Below are 25,232 nucleotides of genomic sequence, written 5' to 3'. Positions count from 1 at the left end.
AACAGCTGATCTAAGCCTCTTATCAGCTGATCTAAGCCGCTAATAGCCTTTTAGCAGCTAATCCGCTAATCCCTTAAGCCTTTAATAGCCGCTAATAGCCGCTAAACCGCTAATAGCGCTAATAGCGCTAATCCGCTAATGGGCTTGCTTCGCAAGACAAAAAAACTGCAAGACGAAGAGACTCGCGGAACGCATTCTTTTCGTCTTGCGAGGCACCACTGTATATAATTATTATTATTATTAGCAATTTCTCAAGTCTTTAAAAGTTGTTACACACGCTTGTCTTGGCTCCTCAACCTCCATGCAACATGTAAGGTGAGAAACTCTGTCGCAACAGTAAAATTAAGATCTAACTTGCTTTGACTGGTTCCTGCCGCCGCTCATTATTCTCTGACCCATCATGGATTTAGCCCCAACCCCAAGAAACTAGTAACTGAAGGAGGTGGGTCATGGGAATTGAAGCGTACGCTTTCTGCATACAACTCACCCACTGCCAAGCAGCTCCATCTCACCTGCCCCCAACCCCATACCACCCTCTCTCCAAAAATAGACCGGGGTCACTGAGTCCTTCCCAGCAATAGAATTAGCCATACTGGACCAGGGAAAAGAGTCGATGGAAGAAGATTGGAAATTTTTTAAAGTATATTTACAGAAATACTGTAAAATTAAGGAATGTTAGAAGAATACTGGAATGAAATTATATGGTTTTAGCAGAAATGTTATAAACTGATTGTTATAAACTGATTGTTAATGGGCTAAAGTGGAAAATTTAAAGTTAGACTGTGTTAAGATAAATTATAGAACAAAAATTGAGAAAGAGGGAAAGGATTTGCTGAATTAGCTAATTTGAACTAGAATACAAAAAAGGGAGGTGTGAGGAAGTCGAGGAAATAAGTAAATGAAAGATAAAGATACGGAAATTGGATGTGTTTTTAAATGTTTTTGTTTTTTCTTGTTGATTTGATGTATTGTTTTTTCTTTCTATTCTCGATGTATTGTTTGTTAATTTTTTATTGCTTTTTTTCTTATACTTTTTTCCCCTGTAACTATAAAACTTCTAATAAATATTATTAAAAAAAAAAAAGAATTAGCCATACTGGAAGATTCCTAAAATGTTATTAATCCAGAGTTCAGAGTTAAGAATTCAAAGGTCCCAAATATAAAATAAACGTTCATAAATGTACACGGCAAACACATAAATAAGGGGACAGGGGAGCAATCCTGTCAGCTTCTTTAGGAGACAACAAGAGCCTGCAAAGCAGGATACAAATAATAGAAAAAGGTTTAAACTGTACATATATATATATCACCCTAGTGTTGCATGGCATTAACATAGTTCTAACCACTAGGCCACACGGACTCTCCTAGACCCTTGGCACTGAGGCCGGGAATTCCATGTTCTCAACTGCCGTTGCCTAGCAACGGAGCTTGTGACCGTTTGAGGTACCTCAGCATCCCGAGGTTGGCAGAGGTCTCCTGTAGTGGCCTTCGCTCCGTCACTACAGGAGAGGATGGCATCCCGAAGACTCCTGGAGGTAAGTAGAGGTTATTTATACCCCGCCCTCCCCAGCCAAGACCGGGCTCAGGGTGGCTAACAACCAATAATAAAAACAAGTTGATTAAAATACAATCTAAAAGATTAAGATACAACATTAAAACATTAGGATGCAGCCTCTTCACAGGAGGGAAAAGGAAATAGAAAGAGGGGGAGGGAATCAAACTGATTCTAAGCCAAAGGCCAGGCGGAACAACTCTCTTTTTTTTTTAAAAAAAAAATAATATTTATTAAATGTTTAAAAATTGCAAAAAGAAAGAAGAAAAAAGAAAAAAAGAAACAAAAATTTAACAAACATTACATCAAAAATAAAAAAGAAAAGCAATACCACAAAACAACAAGAAACAACTAAAACATTTAAAAACACATCCAAGTTTCATTTCATTATCTTTCATAAGCTTATTTCCTCTACTTCCTCGCACCTCCCTTTTTTGTATTCTAGTTCAAATTAGCTGGTTCAACAAATCCTTTCCCTCTTGCTCAATTTTTGTTCTATAATTTATCTTAACACAATTTAACTTTAAATTTTCCACTTTAGCACATTAACAATTAATATTCATATAGTTCTTCATAACACTTCTGCTAAGACCATATAACTTCATTCCAATATTCCTCTAACATTCATTAATTTTGCAATATTTCTGTAAATATACTTTAAATTTTTTCCAATCTTCTTCCATCGACTCTTCTCCCTGGTCTCGAATTCTGCCAGTCATTTCCGCCATTTCCATATAGTCCATCAGCTTCATCTGCCATTCTTCCTGAGTGGGTAGCTCTTGTGTCTTCCAATACTTTGCGATGAGTATTCTTGCTGCTGTTGTGGCATACATAAAGAAAGTTCTATCTTTCTTTAACACCAATTGGCCGACCATGCCCAGGAGAAAGGCCTCTGGTTTCTTCAGGAAGGTATATTTACATACCTTTTTCATTTCATTATATATCATTTCCCAGAAGTTCTTAATCTTTGGGCACGTCCCAGGCGGAACAACTCTCACTTCCATACATCACTACTGGGAAAACCATAACTTTAACTATATGGGCATTGCTCAACAAGGTGATATCTCTGCTTTTTAAGATGCTCCAAAATCTATAGCAGAATCAAAATCAAAATGACTCAGTGAATTATATCCACATTTTGTTTTATTTAATTCATCTAGCCCTTCTTCAGTTGATCCTGTTTCCCCTTTTAAAAGACCAAACCATTTTATATGGTGTTGGAACTGTTCTACCAGATTCCTGGCTATTTTAAAAATCAACAGATGCCAAAGTGCCAAAAACTCTTTGATTTCTCATTTGAAGAAATCTATTTGCCAAACTTTACAGAACCAATATTCTAGATTCGTGAGCTTTAATTGTTATTATTTTTTTGAATGGGGTCAATTTTCAACATATTAGTACATTTTAAAAGACCAGAAAAATGGTAATTGAAAAGCTCTCTTATCAGTGGATCAATAAATCCTAGGTAATTTAAAAAACCAAACCAAACCAGAAATTAACCTTTGATGCAATCCTTTGGTGTCTGCTTACATCCCAGTAACCCATAGGATTTTTCACATCTCCTTCTAGAGATGTGCAGTGACCCAAATATTCACCTTGCATTGTAGCATCTAAATGAAGCCTAATCTGTTTTGGATCCGCTCTGTCATTCCAGTTTGAGTCATCATTTGGGTTAAATCTGCAAAGAGGACTGTTCAAATATTATTTCAGGAAGCCTTGATAGAGTTGGTTTGGTTAACTCATGATGCAGTGGCTTGGTTTGTAGCTCCTAAGAAAGGCAGTCCAGATGTTTTGGGACCACAACTCCCATCAGTCAGGGAGGATGGGAGTTGTAGTTCAGCAACATCTGGAATACAGCACATTGACCACCCCTGCCCAACACTGGCACATGGCACCTTGTCTTTTTGGGTTGAAGAAACGGGGAGTGCCAAGAGGTATTCTGAAACACAGGCTAAAGGTTGCCCACCCATGGCCCGCAACTCTGTCAGGGAGGAAATGGTTGGCTTTGTCGCATGATCTCCTGGTTGGTTTCAAATGTATTTTTTGTATGTTGTGGTGGTGGGTGTGGGGCCCAATGCTTGACCAATAACACCGGTCTTGAAAGACCTGCATTGGCTCCCAGTACGTTTCCGAGCACAATTCAAAGTGTTGGTGTTGACCTTTAAAGCCCTAAACGGCCTCGGTCCAGTATATCCGAAGGAGCGTCTCCACCCCCATCATTCTACCAGACACTGAGGTCCAGCGCCAAGGGCCTCATTGCGAGAAGCCAAGTTACAGGGAACCAGGCAGAGGGTCTTCTCGGTAGTGGCACCTGCCCTGTGGAACGCCCTCCTACCAGATGTCAAAGAGAACAACAACTACCAGACTTTTAGAAGACATCTGAAGGCAGCCCTGTTTAGGGAAGCTTTTAATGTTTGATGCTTTACTGAATTTTAATATTTTGTTGAAAGCCACCCAGAGTGGCTGGGGAAGCCTAGCCAGATGGGCGGGGTATAAATAAATTATTATTATTATTATTATTGTTGTTGTTGTTGTTGTTGTTGTTGTTGGTTGAGAAACACAACTTCGAAGTCCCCCAAGAGCCTTGCTGGATCAGGCCCATGCTTTTCTCCAGCCCAGAACTCAGTTCCAGCACCTCTGAGGTGGGCACCATTGCCATTACAGTGGTACCTCTGGTTACGTACTTAATTCATTCTGGAGGTCTGTTCTTAACCTGAAACTGTTCTTAACCTGAACACCACTTTAGCTAGTGGGGCCTCCCCGCTGCTGCTGCGCCGCTGCTGCGCGATTTCTGTTCTCATCCTGAAGCAAAGTTCTTAACCCGAGGGATTATTTCTGGGTTAGCGGAGTCTGTAACCTGAAGCATATGTAACCTGTAGCGTATGTAACCTGAAGCGTATGTACCCTGAGGTAATAATAATAATAATAATAATAATAATAATAATAATAATAATTTTTTATTTATACCCCCCCCTCCCCAGCCAAGGCCTAGCTCAGAGCGGCTTACAAGCAATAATAAAAACAAGATGAATGATTACAACTTAAAAACAAAAATAAAATACAACATTAAAATAAGGGAACATTAAAATATTAAAATGTAGCCTCATCGCAGGAGGAGAAGGAAAAGAAAAAGAAAGAGAGGTATGGGAATCAAATTGACTCCAAGCCATAGGCCAGGCAGAACAACTCTGTCTTACAGGCCCTGCGGAAAGAAATCAGATCCTGCAGGGCCCTGGTCTCATGAGGCAGAGCATTCCCACCAGGCTGGGGCCAGCGTTGAGAAGGCTCGGCTCTGGTTGAAGCCAATCTAACTTCCTTAGGGCCTGGGACCACTAGGGTGTTGCTATTTGTGGACCTTAAGGCTCTTCGTGGGGCATAGCGGGAGAGGCGGTCCCGTAGGTACGAGGGTCCTAGGCCGTGAAGGGCTTTAAAGGTCAAAAGCAGCACCTTGAACCTGACCCTGTACCCCACCGGGAGCCAGTGCAGCTTGAAAAGCACTGGGTGAATATGCTCCCATGGCAGAGACCCCGTGAGGAGCCTCGCTGCAGCATTCTGCAGCCGCTGGAGTTTCTGGAACAGCTTCAAGGGCAGCCCCGCGTAGAGCGAATTACAGTAGTCAAGCCTGGAGGTGACCGTCACATGGATCACTGTGGCCAGGTCGGGGCGGGAAAGGTAAGGGATCAACTGCTTGATGGGTCTGATCCATTCTTCACATTCTGACGTTCCTGTTTCTCTTTTCTCATGGACAGGGAATTGATTTTGATGAAGATCAAATATCGGAAATCAGCCTGGAAGATGGGGAGGATCTTCCTCCAAGGTAATCCTGTGCTGATCCCCTCCCCCATAATCAATTGCTTTTTAAAAAAAACCCCGGTAAGAGTAAGGTTCAAAGTACTGATGGAGCCTAGAGAAAGGGGCAGGTTCGCAGTCCCAAACCTCAAGCTGTTGTTTTTTTCTTTTTCTTTACACGTGTTTTATTTTGTTTAAAAGAAATCACATTTATTTGTGTACTGCCTTTCCATTTAAAACAACTCACTCAGTGTTTACTCCAAACTGCATAACAGAAATAATGAAAAAGCAATATTAAACAGATACAATGTCAGCATTTCTAAGAAACACAATAATAGATAATTTCATAACTATCTTTTGATGCCATAATAATTAATTGAATAAAAATATTTTTCAGCAGTAGGGAGCAGCTAGGATAGCTCAATGCACAATATGATTCCAATATTTCAAACAATTTATTTCATAAATATAATGTAACTTAAGAAAGTTTGTGGAAGGAAAGTTTCTCATCCGTTCCTTCTTCATGCAACCTGGCTGAAGGTTTGGAGGCCCTCATTTGCTGAGCAAAGTGGTATTTTGAGGCTGCATGAATGACATGGCTGAAAGATTGGGTGTTACTGACAGATACTGAAATCTTAGACCTGGAGGGCTGGGACAAAGTTTTTGGGTGGCATGGCTACCTGGGTCATGATAAAATAAAAGCACATAGAGGATTCACTAATCATTTGGTGAGAAAGGCCCTATTCAAAGTTTGGGAAAGAAATAAAACAATAGTAACAGCCAAAACTCCCTGGTGGCTATCACCTATAGAGTCATCAGCCTTGCATAGAAGCAATATGAAAGATAGCTGGCTAACATATAGGGAACTCGTAGAAGAGATCAAAGATTGCCCAACAGTAAAGAAATTTGAAGAATTAAAAGAGAGGGGGGTGAATTGGTTAGAATATTTCCAATTAAAAATAATATTTGAGAAGGATAGTAAGCTTAAGGGGTTTGATAAAAAAATCTCGGTATGGGAGAAAGAAATTTTATATAACAACCAACAGACTCTCTCAAAAATATATAAACTGTTACAAAGTGGGAAAATAGAAAAGGAGGAAAAAGGAGACACTATTAAAAAATGGGAACAAGATCTGGGCCACCCAATTGAATATAATGAATGGGAAAGACTATGGACAAAAATTATAAATTTTACAGCATGTTACCTAATAAGAGTGCGGGACGCGGGTGGCGCTGTGGGTAAAAGCCTCAGCGCCTAGGGCTTGCCGATCGAAAGGTCGGCGGTTCGAATCCCCGCGGCGGGGTGCGCTCCCGTTGCTCGGTCCCAGCGCCTGCCAACTTAGCAGTTCAAAAGCACCTCTGGGTGCAAGTAGATAAATAGGGACCGCTTACTGGCACGAAGGTAAACGGCGTTTCTGTGTGCTGCGCTGGCTCGCCAGAGGCGGCTTTGTCACGCTGGCCACGTGACCCGGAAGTGTCTCCGGACAGCGCTGGCCCCCGGCCTCTTAAGTGAGATGGGCGCACAACCCTAGAGTCTGTCAAGACTGGTCTGTACGGGCAGGGGTACCTTTACCTTTACCTAATAAGAGAGAACTATATGAAAATGCATCACAGGTGGTACCTGGCACCAGAAAGGCTTGCAAAAATGAATAAAACATAATATGAATGAATGAACTTTATTATGGTCACAGACCAAGATAAAACAACAACAACATATAAATAAAATAGCAGTTGGGTTTTTTTTAACTGATAAATGTTGGAGCAGATAAGAACAAGGAAACAAGCAAAGGATAAAACATCTGAATAAAATACAAGATTAAACACGGATAATGGATGGATAAAAACTGATAATTAAAACAGATGAGAACTAAAAACAAATAAAAACATGCAGTTAAAGCAACTGTAAGAGCGTAAGAACTAAAAGACTCGCAGTTAAAACAACTATAAGAGGCTGCAGAGTAGAAGCCTCTGAAATAGAGGACACTCACAACATTAGAAACTGATGTGCAAATATGGCTAAAGCAGACAATTAAAACAATGTACAACAATAAATTTAGAAACAATGTGCAATAATAAACTATCCCAGGGAGTTGACTCAGAGTCACCCATGGAACCGAGTTTGGGGATTTTCATGCCGGACTATTTTGAGTTGGGCTATGGTCTGCGCCTACAGATTTGTACACAGAATCTGGTGACCATCCAGGTCTTCTTCTGTTTTTTTTTTAAAAATATTTTTATTAAGTTTTAACACAAAAAACAAAACAGAAAAAGAACAAACACTAAAAAAGCAACAAGAATACAAAGTTACAAAAGCACAAAACGTCAAGAAGAAAAAACAACAACAATAAAAACAATTTCATCTTCACAAAATTTCTTGCATTAACTTATTTCACCAACTTCCCCAAACCTCCCTTCACTGTATTCCAAATCTTATATTTAATCAGCAAATCCCTTCCCTCTACCTTAATTAATCTTTATCTTGATTTTGGTATCTTGGTGTAACTTGATCTCCTTAATGTCTTAAATGTTGGGTCTTCGAATTTTACAACTTTTTTACTAATAACCTTTTGCATTCCATCTGATGTCAAATTAACATTCATTAGTCTTATAATGTTTCTGTAAATAGTCTTTGAACTTCCTCCAGTCTTCTTCCACCGTCTCTTCTCCCTGGTCTCTGATTCTGCCGGTCATTTCGGCTAATTCCATATAGTCCATCACTTTCATCTGCCTATCTTCCAGAGTGGGCAACTCTTGTGTCTTCCAGTGCTGTGCGATAAGTACTCTTGCTGCTGTTGTGGCATACATAAAAAAGGTTCTGTCCTTCCTTTTCACCTGTTGGTCAACCATGCCCAGGAGAAAGGTCTCTGGTTTCTTCGGGAAGGTGTATTTAAACACCTTTTTCAATTCATTATAGATCATTTCCCAGAAGGTCTTAATCCTTGGGCACGTCCACCAAAGGTGGAAGAATGTGCCTTCAGTTTCTTTACATTTCCAACATTTATTATCGGGCAAATGATAGATTTTAGCCAGCTTGACTGGTGTCATGTACCATCTATATATCATTTTCATAATATTTTCTCTTAAGGCATTACATGCCGTAAATTTCATGCCAATGGTCCATAACCGTTCCCAGTCAGCTAACATTATGTTATGACCAACATCTTGTGCCCATTTAATCATTGCAGATTTCACTGTCTCATCCTGTGTATTCCATTTCAACAGCAAGTTGTACATCCTTGACAAAATCTTAGTTTTGGGTTCTAGCAATTCTTTTGCTTTTGCGGGAGGTCGGCGAGCCTCACCAGTAGGGGATGAATGAACTTACTACGTGCCTCTTCGTAAAAGGGACATTTAAGGAACAAGTGTTCTGGGCTTCCTATCTCTCCCAATGCTGCTGGTGCGGCTAATCTCTCTCGATTTCTCCAATTTTATAGTCGGGGCACCTTGCGCAGTCCTGTTGTCTCTCGGTATCTAATATTCTTTGCCTGAACGTGGCTTTTGCCTGGCCCAAGCCCAGACTTAGAAGGGCTTGAGGGGCAAAACCCAGTTTCCGGAGGGTGTTCAGAACTGCAGTCTGCCAGCCTGACTGGAATTGGTCGCAGAGGATCAGTGGGGCTATCCTCGGGGGAGCAGGTTCAATGTCAGCCATTTGTAGATTGATGTTAGGCAGATGCTAGCCTCCACTCTCATCATCTCTGTTTCCAATCTCACCCATGTGTTTGAGACACAACTGGGGACTTGGAGGAGAGCTCTAAGAAGTCTAGATTGAACTCTCTCAAGGGGGGAGAAAGCAGAGGAAGGTGGACCCAAAAAGGAACCATACAGGAGTTGTGCCAAAGTTTTGGCCTTGTATAATTTTAGAGTTGCGGGGACGAAGAAGCCCCCTTGTGCTCTGAAGAATTTAAGAATACAATTTGCGGTTTTTTCTGCTGAACTCCTGATGGAGTTTATGTGTAGTTTGTTGGTTCCTGAGACCTGTACCACCATTTCTAGATACTTGTAGTTTGTGACTTGTTCTAATTTATGGCCTTGGAGTTCCCAGCTTCTAAGCTTTGGTTTTCCCCCAAAAGCGAGTATCTTGGTCTTTTGATAGTTGATTTTGAGACATTCAGATTCACAGTATGCTGCGAGCTTTCTTAGTGTTCTTTTGAGTCCAATGGGGGTTCTAGATAGAATTACCACATCATCGGCATATAGCAGGACCGAAATATGCCGATTTGCAAGCTTTGGCGGGTGGAGTTCTGAGTCATTGAGAGCAGATGCTAAGTTATTTAGATAGAAATTAAGTAGTAGAGGGGCCAATAGGCACCCTTGCCTGACTCCTTTGAAGGTTTTAATAGGGTCCGTTGGGTATCCTAGGCGGCTGCACCTGACTCTAAGAGCCGTGTTTGCGTGCAGTGCCTGAATTAAGAGCAGGAGCCTTCTATCTATATTGGTACCCTGTAGTCTGTCCCAGAGTCTGGTTCTGGAGACTGTATCAAATGCTGCTTTTAGGTCAACGAAGGCAGCGTAGAGTGAGGCTTGTCCTCCTGATTTGTATTTGTCTTTTTTTTTCTTTTTTCAAATAATATTTATTGAGTTTCCAGCAAATTAAACACAACACTGCAAAAGACCAAAAAAGAAAAATACAATACAATACAATACAATACAATACAATACAATACAATACAATATAATAATAATAATAAACAAACAAACATAATAAAAGAAACAAACAGAACAGAACAAAACAAAAACCATTTAAAATTTCAATTTCAACATCTTATCTTTCTTTCCCTTATTTCCTCGACCTCCTCACACCTCCCTTTTTGTATTCCACTTCTATTAATTGTTTCAGCAATTCCTTTCCATCTTCCTCTGTTTTCTATCCTATAATTGTCTTAACACATTCTAACCATATTTTTAGCTTTAATGCTCAATTAATCTATTTATACTTAATTCCCCTTCCTGTCCATCTTCCCCTGTTTTCTATCCTACAATTATCTTAACACATTTTAACCTTATTTTCCTTTAATACTCTATTAATCTATTTATACTTAATTCCTTATAACATTTCTACTGAAGCCGTATAACTTCATTCCAGTGTTCTTCTAACATTCATTAATTTTACAATATTTCTATAAATATTCTTTAAACTTTTCCCAGTCTTCTTCCACCGACTCTTCTCCCTGGTCTCGGATCTTGCCAGTCTTTTCCACCAATTCATCTAGTCCATCAACTTCATCTGCCATTCTGATTTGTATTTGTCGATGAGATGTTGTAGCATTAGGCAGTGATCTGTTGTGGACCTTCCGGGTCTGAAGCCCGCTTGCTCTATTGCCAGGATATCTTCGTTCTCTAGCCATTCTGTAAACTTATTAAGGAGGTGCTTTGCGTAGACTTTACTGATCAAACTTAATAAGCTAATCGGCCTATAATTTGCTGGGTCCCCTCTGTTGCCTTTTTTATAGATAGGAACTATTATGGCTGTTCCCCATTCCCTTGGGATGAGGCCAGTGTCATCTATGTAAGTGAAGAGGGTGACTAAGAAAGGTGCCCACCAACCGCCTGTGCTTTTATCATTTCTGGCGTGATGCCGTCTGAGCCTGGGGCTTTGGCCATTTTCAGTAGGTTTATATATGATTTCACTTCAGTTACTGAAACAGGCGGCCATTTAGCCAGTTGTTCTATATTATAATTCCGTAGTGGAGGTTCAGCATCCTCATACAAAGATTGGAAGAATGAGACCCACAGGCTAGGGGGAATTTGTGAGGTTAAGGGGGAAATAGCTTTATGGGTGCCAGAAGCTACCAGTTTCCAGAATAGTGTCTGATGTTTTGCTTTTGCCGCACTAATTACCGTATTTTTCGCTCTATAAGACGCACCAGACCACAAGACGCACCTAGTTTTTGGAGGAGGAAAACAAGAAAAAAAATATTCTGAATCTCCGAAGCCAGAACAGCAAGAGGGATTGCTGCGCAGTGAAAGCAGCAATCCCTCTTGCTGTTCTGGCTTCTGGGATAGCTGCACAGCCTGCATTCGCTCCATAAGACGCACACACATTTCCCCTTACTTTTTAGAAGTGAAAAAGTGAGTCTTATAGAGCAAAAAATACGGTAATTCTAGCCAACATTTTCTGTTATAGGCATTCTTTTGGTGGAGTATTAGGTCTTTATACTCTTTTTTTAGGGCAGCAAAGATAGGCTTGATGTTTGACAGAATTTTCGGCTGTCATGGCAGCTTTGTAAGCATTTTGCAGGGCTTTTTTTTGCCTCAAAGCAGGTGTAATCAAACCAGGGCTTATTTGATGTTCTTGGTTTAGTTGGCCTTTTCTCTGTGGTATTAAAAAGATAGGGTTTTAATTGTTGGAGCAGGCTCTCATACTTGGAAACTGGGTCCTCAGGCCTAGGATTACTCCCAAAGCCAGTTAAAATTGTGCGGAGTTTTTCAGAGGTTAGAATCTTCTTCAGTTTGGAGTCAAGCGCAGGGGTCCATTTGACTCGGCAACCAGGTCGCTCTAATGCGGTGATCTCTGCAGAGTATACTGTTCTCAGGAAGGGTGACTCGTTTAACGGAGACACCTGGAGGTGCAAAAGGAAATGGTGCCCCTCTATGAATGGGAGCACTTTTAAATCCACTATTTTTGTTAGCAATTCGCTGTCCGCCAACGCCAACATATAATCAATTGTGCTGGATCTTACCCCAGAGATGAATGTATATTCCCCGGGGATGTCGCCCCTGGTGCAACCATTTAGGATATGAAGACTTAGCTGCCTAGAGATTTTGAGGAGGCAGGCTCTCCAGCAAAATTTGAATGTTGATCCTTTGACTGCCTTGGTAGTTGTAAGGCCTCCGGGCCAAAGTCGTCAGGGTACCCTATTTTTTGCCTGTATTTGGTTTCTAAACTGGGGTCATCAGGACCTAATCTTGTGTTTAGGTCGCCCACCAGCAGGACCTTTGCTCCTGGATAGTCTGTTAGCAGTAACCTGACATAAGAGTCCAGTCTATTCCAGATGCCCTCAATATCGGTTTTTTTGCTTGTTGGGGGGATATAAGCACTGATAATTAGTAAACTGCAGTTTCCCCAGGATATGAGTAGGGCCATTGCTAGGTGGTCTAGGGGGGACAGTTCCTTTCAGGTGGCGTTTACGGGATTTTTTTGTGTAATCGAGTCCCGGCTTAGTTTCACCTCCATTAGTCCTATTCCCAGATGTCATGTGTGGGACAGCGACCTCATGGTTCTTAATCAATTCAGTTAGGGTGGTAAGCAGATTCAAGCTTTCCAAAAGGAATTTTTTAATTGGCTCAAGTTCTTTGCTTATCTGTGTGAAATGAGTTTTGAGTAACTCTTCGAACATCCCTGACAAGTAGAAGATACAGTTGTTCGGGTGCTGTAACCTTAAGCTGTTTGGCCATTTGTCTGTCTCAGTCGGGGAAGGGCACCTTAAATTCTCTCCTGATAGGGAGGGGAAAGGAGGCTCGTTTGACATGGCTTCTAGGTTTTCCAGGAATAGCTCCTGTTCTAAACTTGCTTCAGGTCCCTCTTTGGCTAGCTCAGCTTGTTTTAGTTCTGTTGCCAGGTCCACTCCCTCACCTCCAATGTTAGTTTTTTCCTCCCTTCTAATCCAGGTGTTAAGGGACGCGGGTGGCGCTGTGGGTAAAAGCCTCAGCGCCTAGGGCTTGCCGATCGAAAGGTCAGCGGTTCAAATCCCCGTGGTGGAGTGCGCTCCCGTTGCTCCCAGAGCCTGCCAACCCAGCAGTTCAAAAGCACCCCCGGGGGCAAGTAGATAAATAGGAACCGCTTACTAGCGGGAAGGTAAACGGCGTTTCCGTGTGCGGCTCTGGCTCGCCAGATGCAGCTTCGTCACGCTGGCCACGTGACCCGGAAGTGTCTCCGGACAGCGCTGGCCCCCGGCCTCTTGAGTGAGATGGGCGCACAACCCTAGAGTCTGTCAAGACTGGCCTGTACGGGCAGGGGTACCTTTACCTTTACCTTAATCCAGGTGTGGTCAATAGACCACTCATGAGAATGGAGGTTTCCTGGATTATTTGCTTCATCAGCCTTGGGATGGAAGTAGGTTGAAATTTTGGCCTGTTTTTTTTCTTTGGGGGGAGTTGTTACAGGTTGTAAAGGTGAAATCCCCAGTTCTTTGCAACATTGTCTTGTAAGTACCATCTTCGTACTCAGAAATAAATGGGGCTATTTTATCCAACCCACAACTTTATGGGCTTTTCAAGGTAGGTGGTTCAAAGTTGATTTAAGTAGCTTTAAAAGGGAGGGGAGGTTTAAAAGTCCACCCAACAGCTCCCGGAGTCTTTTACTGATAAAAGTTGGCAGATATTTTCATAGGTTGAGCCCTTTTATCAGGGTAATTTGATCATTAGAGCTCCTACTCACACAGCAGAGACTCAGTTGAGACTTGACCTGGCGCCATCTTCCCTGGAAGCTCATGTAATAGTAAGTGCTGGAGATGCAAGATACAAAAAGGAACCTTCTACCATATGTGGTGGACATGCCCCGAAATTGGGAAATGTTGGAGCATGATCCATGAAGAAATGAAGAAAATATTAAGAATATCATATAGTAAAAGCCAGAGGCATTCCTTTTAGAAATTTTAAATGACTATATTCTAAAAGACAAAACTAAATTTTTCTTACACGCAATGTCTGCAGCAAGAATCCTGGTGGCTAAGTACTGGAAAGGGAATCAGTTACCCACTAGGGGAGAGTGGCTATGTAAGCTCTCAGAATACTTAGAATTAGCCAAATTGACAGACATAATAAGACAAAAACCAAAAAGTGAAGTAAAAAAAAGAATGGGAGTGCCTAAATGAATACCTCAAAAGTCAAGGTTCGAGGACAGAAATCTGGCTGAGTCTGGAATAACCTTGTGAAGTGAAAGGATATGAAAGAGGGATTTATATTTAGATGTTAGGTTAGAGGTGATAAAGAAAACAGGAAAACAGGAAGACACAATGAAGATAAAGGAGGTGCTGTGGGATTGGTGGAAGTCAGTGCCTTGTTGTTGTTTTAGTGTTTATAATAGTAACTTGTAAGATATGGATTAGGGTTTTTTTGGTTTTTTGTTGTTGCTTTCTTTAGTTTTCGAATGTTGATTTTTGATTGTTGTGTATTGTTATTTTTAGATATCTTTCGTGTTGTTGTTGTTGTGTGGAAAATACTAATAAAATTTATTTTAAAAAAACAAAAAACCCCGGTCCATTTCTATGGTGGTGGTGCTTGGGGTCTTTGAAGGATGGGAGGCAATAAAACTATTTTACAAAAGTGCTACTCCTCTCTCCCCTCAGCATCCCAACCACAGCTTCTGCGGATGCGGCTGATCTTCTTCCTGAAAGCGACAGCAGGGACCAGCTGAAGAATAGATTTACGGATGTCATCGCAAAGATGAAGAGTGGGAAGATCCGAAGGAAGGCGCTCCAAGATCTTTCCGCCTTCCTGCAGAAGATCCAGGAATCTGTGAGTTTCTGAAGGGAAGAATTGCAATCATGCATGGCTGTCAAGGCCTTCAGGCTGCTGCTTCTAGGCCCACCCTGCAAGGTGCCCAAGGAACAATCAGGCATCCCAGCACTTACCCAATTTTGAGAACAGAGCTGGGCCATAGCAGAACGAATCCCAGTGGGTAAAACAGCTGAGAAAAGAAGTAAAAAGTGAACATCAGGAAAAGAGGGGTGGGAAGTCAAAAAGAAATGGGTTTTTTCTGCATAGGATGCTAAATGTTTTGGAATGTTTGGAAGATTTAATTAAAATGTTATAGGAAAAATGGTGATGGGTTACTTCTCTTATCAGTCACTTCTCTTGGTTTCTTCTCAGCCATCAGTAGCGGTTTCTGCATCCTCCCTTGGACAACTGGTGGCGATTTCCTGCCTTTGTGCGTTGGATCCGGACCCGGAGAGCAGGCAGTGGGCAGCAGAGGCTCTCTGCCATCTTCTGCCCATCCTGCGGTGCAACGAAGGTAAGACTAGAAGAATGTATCCCAGAAAGGGGCTGGGGGTGAGCAAGACCCAAACTAACCCTTTGGCTTTCCTTTGCAGAGATGCTGCCACGAACGTCATGGAACCAAACGCTTATCACCAGAGCTGAGAAGGTCCTCAGATCCACCGGAGGACCGGTTCCTGAATTGTTCGTGAATAATTGTTACACTCTTGCCAGGGTAAGTCGCTGTCTCTCAAGCCACATGTTCTGGGTTCCGCAGAGGCAGCACCTGGGCTTTCTGCTCCCCAGCCCTGCCCTGTGGGCATCTCTGACCTTCCTCTCTTGCTTCAGGTCTTTGGCGCCTTTCTCCCTGCGGAGCAGCTTTTGGAGGCCATGTGCTTCCTGGCCAGAGACCTGGTTGTCGAGAGCAGCTTCAACCCACTGGATATCTCCCACTTACTGCAAGAATTCATCAAGCAGTTTGGCGGCACAAAAGTGGAGGTAAGGCATCTGCAAAGGTAGAAGAAGATTCTCTGCTTTGGTGTAGGGGAGGCAACCTCATGCCATTGGGTGGCCATGACACATGTTAGTTGAGAGGGGCCTGGCAATGTCAGGACAAGAACCTCAGCCAAGGGTCCTGAGAAACATGGATTCAGGGATGGGGACTCCTCCTCCTTCTGGGAGTAGACTGGCAAGCTTCTTCTCTTGGCCCACAATGGCTAGGAGAACTGGCGCCCTGGAGCTGCCTGGGTCCAATACTCCCCAGGACCCCAAGTGGTACCTTGGAAGGAAGAGGCTGTGGTGGCACAGGTCAAGGGTCCCTCTTTCAATGAGGGATGGAGGGATCCGCCTGCAGACAGCCCCGCTTCCTTGTACTCTCCAAGTAACCCTCTCCTTTTCTCTGACAGGTGAAGGTGCTGCTGGAGGCCTTCTATAAGATCAGCCAGGGGCCTACAGTTCAAGGCAGAAGCATGGCCGTCTTCGCTTTGTCCATCTTGTCGCACCACCACCTGGCGACAGTGGTTGAATATCTCCTCCAGTTTCCTTTCAGGTATGGAGCCCTCCAGGTTCTACTGGGCTAAGGGGGAGGTTGGCAAGCTGCAGGGCTTGCTCAGAAAGCCCTTGCTGCCATTTCCTCTCTCTGGAGCATGGCAGCAAGCAGAAGACTTGAATCTGACCATTGCTCTTGTTTTTGCATTCACAGAGACTGCGAGAGAGTGTGGAAGGAGGTTTTAGCATCGGCCGACCCAGAACAACTGATCCATCTGACGGCCGAGCAGCTTTACGAAAGCCCCTTGGCGGAATCTGCCACCGAAGTGGTAAGGACCTACCACCTGCTTTCTGCCTTCCTTCTTCCCAGGGTAATATCTAGGGATTCCTGTATTCTGCAGGAAAGCATATAAAGTGACTTGCACCCCTCTCTCTTCCAGCAACATCTCACCAGCCTGTTGCACGCCATCCTCAGGATGGAGGACTACAAGGCAGCTGTGCGCCAGAACTTCCCACAGCTGCTCATCGCTCTCCTGGGGATGGTTATGAACTTCCACTATGACCAGGAATTCCTCGGGTGAGTAGTGTGTTGAAAAGGGACCAATGGAGTCCTTTCCCCTTCAACCTTGGGGGGTTTCCTGTCCAGCTTGGTTTTGCAAGGGAGGCTCTCCTTCAGGCGGCTGCTAGGGAGGAGAGATGGGGAAGGAATTTGAGTGTGTGGCAATGACCCTCCTGGTAAAACTGGCCTTGTTTTTGTTGCAGAGGGGCTAAGGAAGTTCTGCACCTCCTTCTTGGCACCACTGGAGAGCAAGTGGAGGCGGCCATCGTCGACCAACTTTTCTGCCGGGAGACCTTCAGCCAGGGGTTGTCTGCCATGGTGAGGTAAGAGGAAGAATGCGGTGACCTTCCCCAGCGGTCTGGCAAACGGAGCTGAAGGCACGGGATCGGACTGTGCCCCTGTTTGCTTCCTGCGGTGTCTTTCCCTTCCTTACCAAGATCTGTTTCTCCATTTCAGAGCTGTCGGAAAGCGACGCTGGTGGATCCCTCCCATGGTGGAAAGCATCATCGCTGCTCTCGAGGACCAGGATTTTGCCGGAATGCCACAAGTCGCGGCAGCTATCTACATCGAGGTGAGGGGGACTGACGCGGGAGGAAATGGGTGCAGCAAAGAGGCCCTGGCTTGGTTTCTGCCAAGTGTTGGGCTACTTTGAGCCTAAGGCCTGTTTTAGTGCTCCTCAGAGTAGACCCATTGGATTTGATGTACATGACAAACTTTGGTGCATTCACTTCAGTGGGTTTGCTCTGTGCAGAATTGCAAATGGTGGGTAAAAGGAGAACCTGCCTCAGCCTCTCATCCCTGAAGAGTTTCTTTCTCTTTGGGCCTCTTTAGCTGCTCAGCTGCCGTCTGGAGGTCTATCCCTGTGAAGATACACTGGAGCAGCTCCTCAACTGGCTGGCACACGACCACCTGCAAGTCCGGAAGCTCAGCGTCAGAGGGATATCCCTGCTTCTGGACTCAGACATGGCAAGTGATGCTCAGAGGGAGGGAGGGAGGGGGGGGGGGTACAGATCTCGATTCTAATCATGGTCCAGCACTCTTTTGCTGGCACAATACTGAAGGGCCTGTGCTAAAAGGCGTGAGGCCTTTCAGACCTTTGAAAAGATTCTCTCTTTTGTGTAGGACCCTTCGCTTCTGCGGCTGTTGCTGCTGGATTCCCTCCCTTCTGCAGAAGCTGATGTCCTCCCAGAGTTGATAGAGCTGGTAGACCAAGCCTACCATTCCAGGGAGCTGGGAGAGGAAGACCTGAAGATGCTGGCGGCAACCTACTGCGGTCTGGCTGCCCATGTGAGTACAAAGGAAAACATGACATCACACCCGGTGGAGGAGGAATGCTTTGGAAGAGGAAGGGTGGGGTTTAGACTGGCATGCAGCGGAGATGTTCTGGCTTCAGGAGGGTGTTCCTCTGGAGCACCTTCTCTTGGAAGCCTGCCTGGAAAATGCAGGGGGAGAGTCACCCCTGCCCCCAGTCTCCCCCAGGAGGGGGATAGGGGGCTGAGCAGCCTCAAAACACCCCAGTGGGCAGGAGAAAGGAAAGTGATCTGATGAAAAACACAACCTCTGATATTTTCTGTCTACAGGAGGAAGCCTCCGTCCGGACATCAGCCATCCAACATCTGGGGCTGCTTCGGGGCTGGGTGAGAGACCAAAGGCTTCCAATAACATCAACAGAAGAAGAAGCCATTCACGAACTGGTTGTGGTCCTCATTCACCTCGAAGATGAGGACGAGGTGGCCAAGGTGAGGGCCAAAGAGGTGGAGGGAGGGATTGTTCTCAGGAGCTTACGAGACTTTGTACCTCAATTTCTAACCCTCTTCTCTTCTTGTGTTGCAGGCTGCAAGGAGGGCTCTTTCCTATCTAGCCCCACAAGTGAAGTGGTGGGCTCGTTCCAACAAATTTAGCCTCCACTTTGCTCTCCACCAGGCTGCCAAGCATCTGGTAAGGTCCCTCTGCTTTGCCCAGGCATGTCTCTGGGAGTGCAAGGCTCTTCTGCCGTGCTCTCAAGCCTCTCTGATGCCAATTCTCCTTTGTCTTTGTCCACAGAGCAAGACCTTCAGCAAGGACATCCTTCGGAGTGCTGCCTTGACATGTACGAAGCCATCCGCCAACAGGCTGCCATCAGTCTCCAGGGTGGCAGCTCTGCTTCTGGGTAAGTAAAGCAACGTCCTTCCCTGGTAGGGATGGACAGAAACGTCTTGGTAACAATGGCAGGGAGGATGGGCATGTCCCCAGGCCACCTGCTAGGTAGGCCTCCATCTGTGCCCAGATCTTGCTCTGAGTGCTCCGTGAGGTGGAAGCCTCTAGAGCATACCTGTCCTCCTGCCGAGCTGCCTCTGTCTCCCCTTGCTTTGCACCGAGATGACGTCCCTTTTCTTGCCCTCTCTCTCTCTCTAGGTCATCTGGCTTTCCGGGATGCCAGTTTCATCCACAATCAAGACATGGCATCCTATGGAACATGTGAGTGAGACGTACGGAGGGCAGGGAGGGATGCTTCTGCTGAGAAAGGTCTTCAGGGGAAGGCAAATTCCCAGATGTATGTTCAGACAGAGGTGCCACAAGATGAACATGCAAAGAGAATTGGAATGTGACTTCACTGCTCTCTCTCACTCACAAACACACCTGAAGGCTGTTTTCATATTGTTGATGGATGGCTCTTTTCCTGTGTATCTCCGCCTTGCTCAACCTTTCTCCCTTTCCACTCAGGGCTGGAAGAGATGCAGCAGCACGAGGAAGAAGGACTCAGGCAGACAGGGAGGAGCTGCCTGAACATCATGCAGCGGGCCTATAAACATCGGAAGAAAGGCAGGGTCCAGCGCTTTTTGAGGAGGCTGCTCTACTGCGTTCACAGGGAACCTTACCCGCAGGACTTCCTGAGCTGCATGCCAGGTGAGTGAGGCATCTGGTGGGCTATTGGGACATCTGGTGGGCTGTTTGGATGGGGCGTTTCTCAACGAGCCCCTTTCTTCTCCTGACAGAACATCCGCAGCAGCGCCAGGCCAAGGCAACGTAACATCAGAGTTGTGCTGCAGAGATACCATCTTCTGCTCTCCGAGGGATCCAGGCTGGACCAGCGCCAGGAACATCAACGCCATCAGGATGGACCAAGAGGAGTGGTGCTGCCCTCACGACCTTCCGTACACAGCGGTAGGAAACCTTTTTGTTGTTGTTGTGTTTCTTGTTGATGTTGTTTTTGATTGTTGATTTTATTGATTTTGAATCTCAGGGTGGTTCACACCACCAAGTATACGAAGCACAAAATACATAATAAGTATAATCACTGCACAACATTCATAATAAAAATATCAGAACATAATATAAATTAAAATAATAAAAACATACTAAAAAGAGCCACAAGACTAATGTATGCACACTAATAAACAATACAAGAGCCCTGAAACAACACTCCAGCCCACAAATACAAAATCTAAATCAACATAACACATTTAACAACCATTTAAAACAACCCCACCTTCTTGAAGAAGGCTGATATATTAGATTTAGAAGGTTGGAATACGAGGTTTGGATGGCACGCCTACCTAACATACAACAAAGTGGCAGTGCATAAGGACTTTTAAAACCACATAGTAAGAATTTCATTATACAAGGTCTGGGATAAGTACTACAGACTATTAGAGCCCAAAATACCCTGGTGGGTATCCCCAGTGGAGATGATAATGGTAAAAAAAGACAAACATGGGCACAAATTGGGCAACTTACCAACAATTAATAAAGGTAGAACAGGGCCAATTAAAGATCAAATTGTATGAAGAAATTAAACAGTATTGTAACGGCTGGATTCAATATCACCAAATAGTGCATATATTTAATCAGGATAAGAAAATTGGTTTTGGAGAAAAGAAGTCATTATTACAAAAGGAATTAGTACAACTTAATAAAAAGACCCTATCTAGGATGTATGATCTACTTTTGGAATGGGAACTCAAGGATGAGATGCTAAAGGACGTTATGATAAAGTGGGCACAGGATTTTGGCCACAACATAATGTTAGCTGTGGAAATTTGACATCAAGTTCACAGCATGTTATACAATAAGGGAGAATCTAATGAAAATGATCTACCGATGGTACCTAACCCCTGCCCCAAGGAATCGGCAAAAATCTATAAGCAAAAAACCAATGTGTGCTGGAGATGTAACACCGAGATAGGAACAATGTACCATATATGGCGGGGTGTAAGGAGATAAAAAGCTTTTGGAACAAAGTTCATGAATAAATCATTAAGATTTTTTTTAAAAACCATTCAATAAGAAACCAGAAGCGTATGTTGCAAACCTATAAGGAATACCTGTTACCCATTCAAAATATGCTCAAGAATCGACAGATGCAGCAATGGTTATCATTTATAAGGGCCTGTAATTTTGGCAACTCGTCCTCAGTAGTGTTGTTGAAGTCATGAAACTTCACTCTGCATTTGCCTTCCGGGACTATTTTACAAAATCCTCCTGATTTGGCGAGGAGATAGTCAAGAGCAAGTCTATTAGCTGCTGCTATCTGGTTCAAATCCTCAATCTCAGACTGCAACTGTCAGAGGATATGTGTAGTGGCATTGATGGTTTTCTCCAACCTGCATGTTAGGGCAAATAGTGCTTCACGGTTTTGTTCAGCCACAACTCCCGGATTTATGCCGATGGTGAGGATGCTAACGAAGCTTCCACCAACAGCACCCACAGACCGGGCCAGGAAAATCTCATCACTGCACTGTTCCCCTTGGACTTCTCTCCTCTTTCTGTTTCTAAGAGAGGGTAGAGGAGGAAAAGCCTCCACAGGGAAAGTAAAGGCACCTATTCCCACACACTGATAATTACCAGGGTGGTAATTAGTGGCTAGTCCATTATACAAGATTCAAAGATTGGGGTCCTTGATCAGCCAGCCAGAATAGATGGATCCCTGTCCGGTGAAGTTGACTGTATATTGGTGAAAGTATGGATACAGATCTGAGGATGTGGTGTTGCTTTGGTAAGAGGCGTTGAAGGAACCCCACAACCAAAACTTAGTGCACTGTGTGTAATTTCCCAGCCAACTTTTATGTTGGTGGTGCTGGACATGCGACCAATCTTTCCATTTGGCATTCCATGATCCAGAGGCATAACAACAAAAGCACAAGCCCTGGGTGGTTCTGGAGAACCGGAAATATCGGTAGGAGGTATCATTCATTTCAGAAGGAGGTGTCACGAAAAGGCCACTTTGATTATACAGTAGGCCTGCCAAGACAATGTCAGGGTCCCTGGTTAGTCCTGGGATGAGGGACATGTCAGCTACCTTTCTAGGGTGTTCATAATAAAGGGTGACATTTTCTCCATATATCTGAAACATCTGCTTAGCATTCTTTACAACAACATTTTCTTTTGTCATTGGTCTCCTCAAGGTCAAGATGCACATCAGGGTTAACATCAACTTCATCATGATCAAGGAACTCCAGGGGTTCAAGGAGCCCAAGGATATCAACAATTCCTCGTGGGTAGTAAAAGAAGATAAGAAGGAGAACAGTTACTATTACTGTAAGAAGAACTGGAGGTAACCAAGACCAGAGCATACCTGGAGAGTGACCCAACCCTCCGTTCAGCCGCACCCAGTAGAGCCTCTTAGTGGTTCCCGGGTTCTGGTCGAACTGGAGTGGTCAATTCACACTGTATACACCCTGCTATTGCTACTCAAAAAGGGTTTGTGGGGGGGGCGGGGGCGGAGGAAAGAAGGGAGGAAAGAAGGCTACTAAGACCAGTATGGTGGGAGGAAGTGCACCTTGGGGTGGTGGGTGAGAGAACCTGACTACAGTTCTTTTAGGTTCCCCCAGGCATTTACCTCCTATGATAGGTTGGTCTTGGCTGAAACCCTTCTAAGGGTATATGGGTATATGCCACAGCTGCCTTGGTAATGCTTGTACCCAAACGGGTATGTACCAATCATGAAAATACAAGGGGATATGATGTCCGTAATCCTCCAGTTCTACCCACTTATCAATTATGTTCCCTAGCCCATCCACATTCCTTACTAGAATCTGTACAGCGGGTCTGTATTTAAATCTGGCACAAATTGAGGACTGGCTGATAATTCAGCTGGTAAAGATTCTCTCATCTGCCGGTGCAGTTCCTCAATCTTTGGGTGTGCGTAGACTCACTGGCTTCCGGTGCAGTGAGAGCAGACCGGGTGTCTGAGGCTCGTGCCCTAACCCACTCCCGGTGGGGCTAGGGGCAGGGTTTCCTGGTGATCTTCAACTTCAGGGGGTCCGAAGGATTCTGCTCACAGTTCTAATGACCCTCAGACCACTTCAGATGAGAATGATCAATCCAGGGGGTCACCTTGGCCACTTTTAACATGGTAGGCATTGCAAGCAAGATGGCATATGGACCACGCCACTTAGGAGCCAACGGGTTGTTCTTCCACTCCTTCACCCACACGTCATCTCCAGGCTTGAAGGGCTGTATGGGTTCAGCCAGGCTGATTGGCGTAAGTTCAAGGGCCCACCTGTTAAGAGAAATCAAAACACAAGAGAGAGACTGGATTTGTACTGATGTACTCTGTCCTCCCGTTTGCACTAAGTCTGCTCTGATTTCTGTGGTAAGTGGAGGAGGTCTTCCATACGAAAGCTCAAAGGGAGAGAGCTTTAGCCTCTTGGTGGGTGCACATCTGATCCTGAGCAAGGCTACGGGTAGAAAGTCCACCCAATTGCCATGAGTTTCCTGGCATAATTTGGCCAGCTGTGATTTAAGAGTCCAGTTCATTCTTTCTGTCTTGTCGGAACTCTGTGGTCGGTAGGCAGCGTGCAGTTTCCATTGTATCTGCAGGGCTTTGCATACACCCTTCCACTAACAAAGCGATAAAGGCTGGTCCATTATCACTGCCTATATAGCTTGGTAGCCCATAACTCGGGATGATCTCGGTTAAGAGGTGCTTAACAACTTCTCGGGCTGTCTCAGTCCTTGTGAGATACGCCTCAACCCACCCCGTCAGAGTATCCACAAAGACGAGTAGATAACGATAGCCTCTTGCCCTAGGCATTTCCGTGAATTCCACAATCATGTTCTCCATTGGCATTAAGCCTGTCTGCTGTACTCCTGGAGGAAGTACTGGGCCCTGCTTGGGGTTGTTTTGGGCACATAGGAGACACGTTCTGGACGCGGCCTCAGCCAGCTGAGATAGCCTGGCGTTACAGAATTGTCTGCCTAGGCCTTCTCGCAACGCTGTGGCTGCATAATGAGTGGACTCGTGGTACCGCTTCACCACTTCTCTGCCTAGGGTTTCTGGGACAAAAACTCGCTGATCTGGCAATATGAACCATCCTTTATGGGGAGGTAAACTGGTTCTTCCTTCCTGGTGGGCCCATTTTGCTTCTCTCTCTGTATAAATGGGCTTCATTTCCTGCATATTAATAACTGTCGGCAAAAGGGAGGCTATCATAGAGTCTGGTGGAGGTTCCTCCAGGGCTGATTTCCTTGCTACCTTGTCTGCCAAATGATTGCCCTTTGCCGTTTTGGTGGACTCCCGGCTGTGGCCCCGGCAGTGCATTACAACAATTTTCTTGGGTGCCCATACAGCTTTCAAGAGATTTTCTAATTGTGGGTCGTATTTGAGAGCTTTGCCCTTTGTACCAATGAGTCTGTTCTCCTTCCATAGGGCTTCATTGGCATGCAGGGTTAAGAAGGCAAACTTCCTCGGGTGAGTAATCTGAATTATCCTTATCATTCTTTCTTTGTCGCTTATCATCAGTTTATATCACATCCCTACTATCCCTTTCTTCGCCATTTGTCTTTTGTTCAGCACCATATCTATTTTCATTTGTGTCCTCATCGTTTCATCTGCTCTTTCCATTTTTATTAAATCATAAAGTCCTTGCACTTTCAGCCAACATTGTTTTCCTATTTTTTCTTTAAAAACTTTTTTTTGTAATTAAATTCCCTTCTTCATCAAACATATCTTTTAATTTATAAAATCCCTGATCTTCTAATTTCTTCCACCAACTAGGCTCCCTTTGACCCTCCTGCATATATTTTAACGGCATCCACCTTGAGTATGTTGGCATCCATTTTGTATTCCAGTTCTTCCAGATTCCTAACGCAGTTTTCCTTGGTCCTATTGTCTTCTTAAAAGCCGTGTTAATATCTCTATTAAATAGCCCTTCTCTTCCTATTCTTTCATTTATTTCATTCTCCAGTCTTATCCATTTAATCCCTTCCTTATATCCAATATCTATTAGATTTTTCAATTGGAACGTTTCATAGTAAAATTCTAAGTTCAGTATTCCGCATCCCATCTCTTCTTGAGATGAATAATTTACTATGTCTGGGGTTCTAACTCTTTTACTTCCAAAAATCCAATTTTAAAATACCTTATTCCATGTTTTGAACCATATTTTCCTAAGGGGTAGTGTAATTACTTGAAATAAATATAATAATTTCGGTACCAAAAACATTTTA

General features: G+C 44.1%; 1 protein-coding gene across 2 annotated transcripts; it reads left to right on the top strand.

Moving 5' to 3' along the window:
* Positions 1 to 1,422: 1,422 nt before the first annotated feature.
* Positions 1,423 to 25,210, top strand: LOC310683642 (maestro heat-like repeat family member 5). 2 transcript variants are annotated; one of them, XR_014514468.1, is made up of 21 exons: positions 1,423 to 1,535; positions 5,302 to 5,369; positions 14,629 to 14,797; positions 15,152 to 15,293; positions 15,373 to 15,491; positions 15,605 to 15,754; positions 16,162 to 16,304; positions 16,458 to 16,572; positions 16,684 to 16,820; positions 17,006 to 17,125; positions 17,259 to 17,373; positions 17,634 to 17,768; positions 17,925 to 18,089; positions 18,383 to 18,541; positions 18,636 to 18,740; positions 18,846 to 18,951; positions 19,197 to 19,259; positions 19,506 to 19,688; positions 19,778 to 19,946; positions 22,187 to 23,467; positions 24,480 to 25,210. XR_014514468.1 is itself a non-coding variant. In XM_083453873.1 (19 exons), exons 1-19 carry the CDS (start codon positions 1,512 to 1,514, stop codon positions 19,810 to 19,812), a joined length of 2,253 nt encoding a protein of 750 aa, XP_083309999.1. In that variant the 5' UTR covers positions 1,446 to 1,511; the 3' UTR covers positions 19,813 to 20,058. The 2 variants fall into 2 exon arrangements, 1 of the variants encoding a protein (XP_083309999.1); XM_083453873.1 differs by lacking the exons at positions 22,187 to 23,467; positions 24,480 to 25,210 and having other exon boundaries at positions 1,446 to 1,535; positions 19,778 to 20,058.
* The last annotated feature ends 22 nt before the right edge of the window (positions 25,211 to 25,232 follow it).

The sequence above is a fragment of the Podarcis tiliguerta genome (assembly GCF_965153285.1).
Source record: "Podarcis tiliguerta genome assembly, chromosome: 8".
In the NCBI taxonomy this organism is placed as follows: domain Eukaryota; kingdom Metazoa; phylum Chordata; class Lepidosauria; order Squamata; family Lacertidae; genus Podarcis; species Podarcis tiliguerta.
Note: the sequence above shows the minus strand (reverse complement) of the source record. Positions and strands in the feature narration are given on the sequence as shown.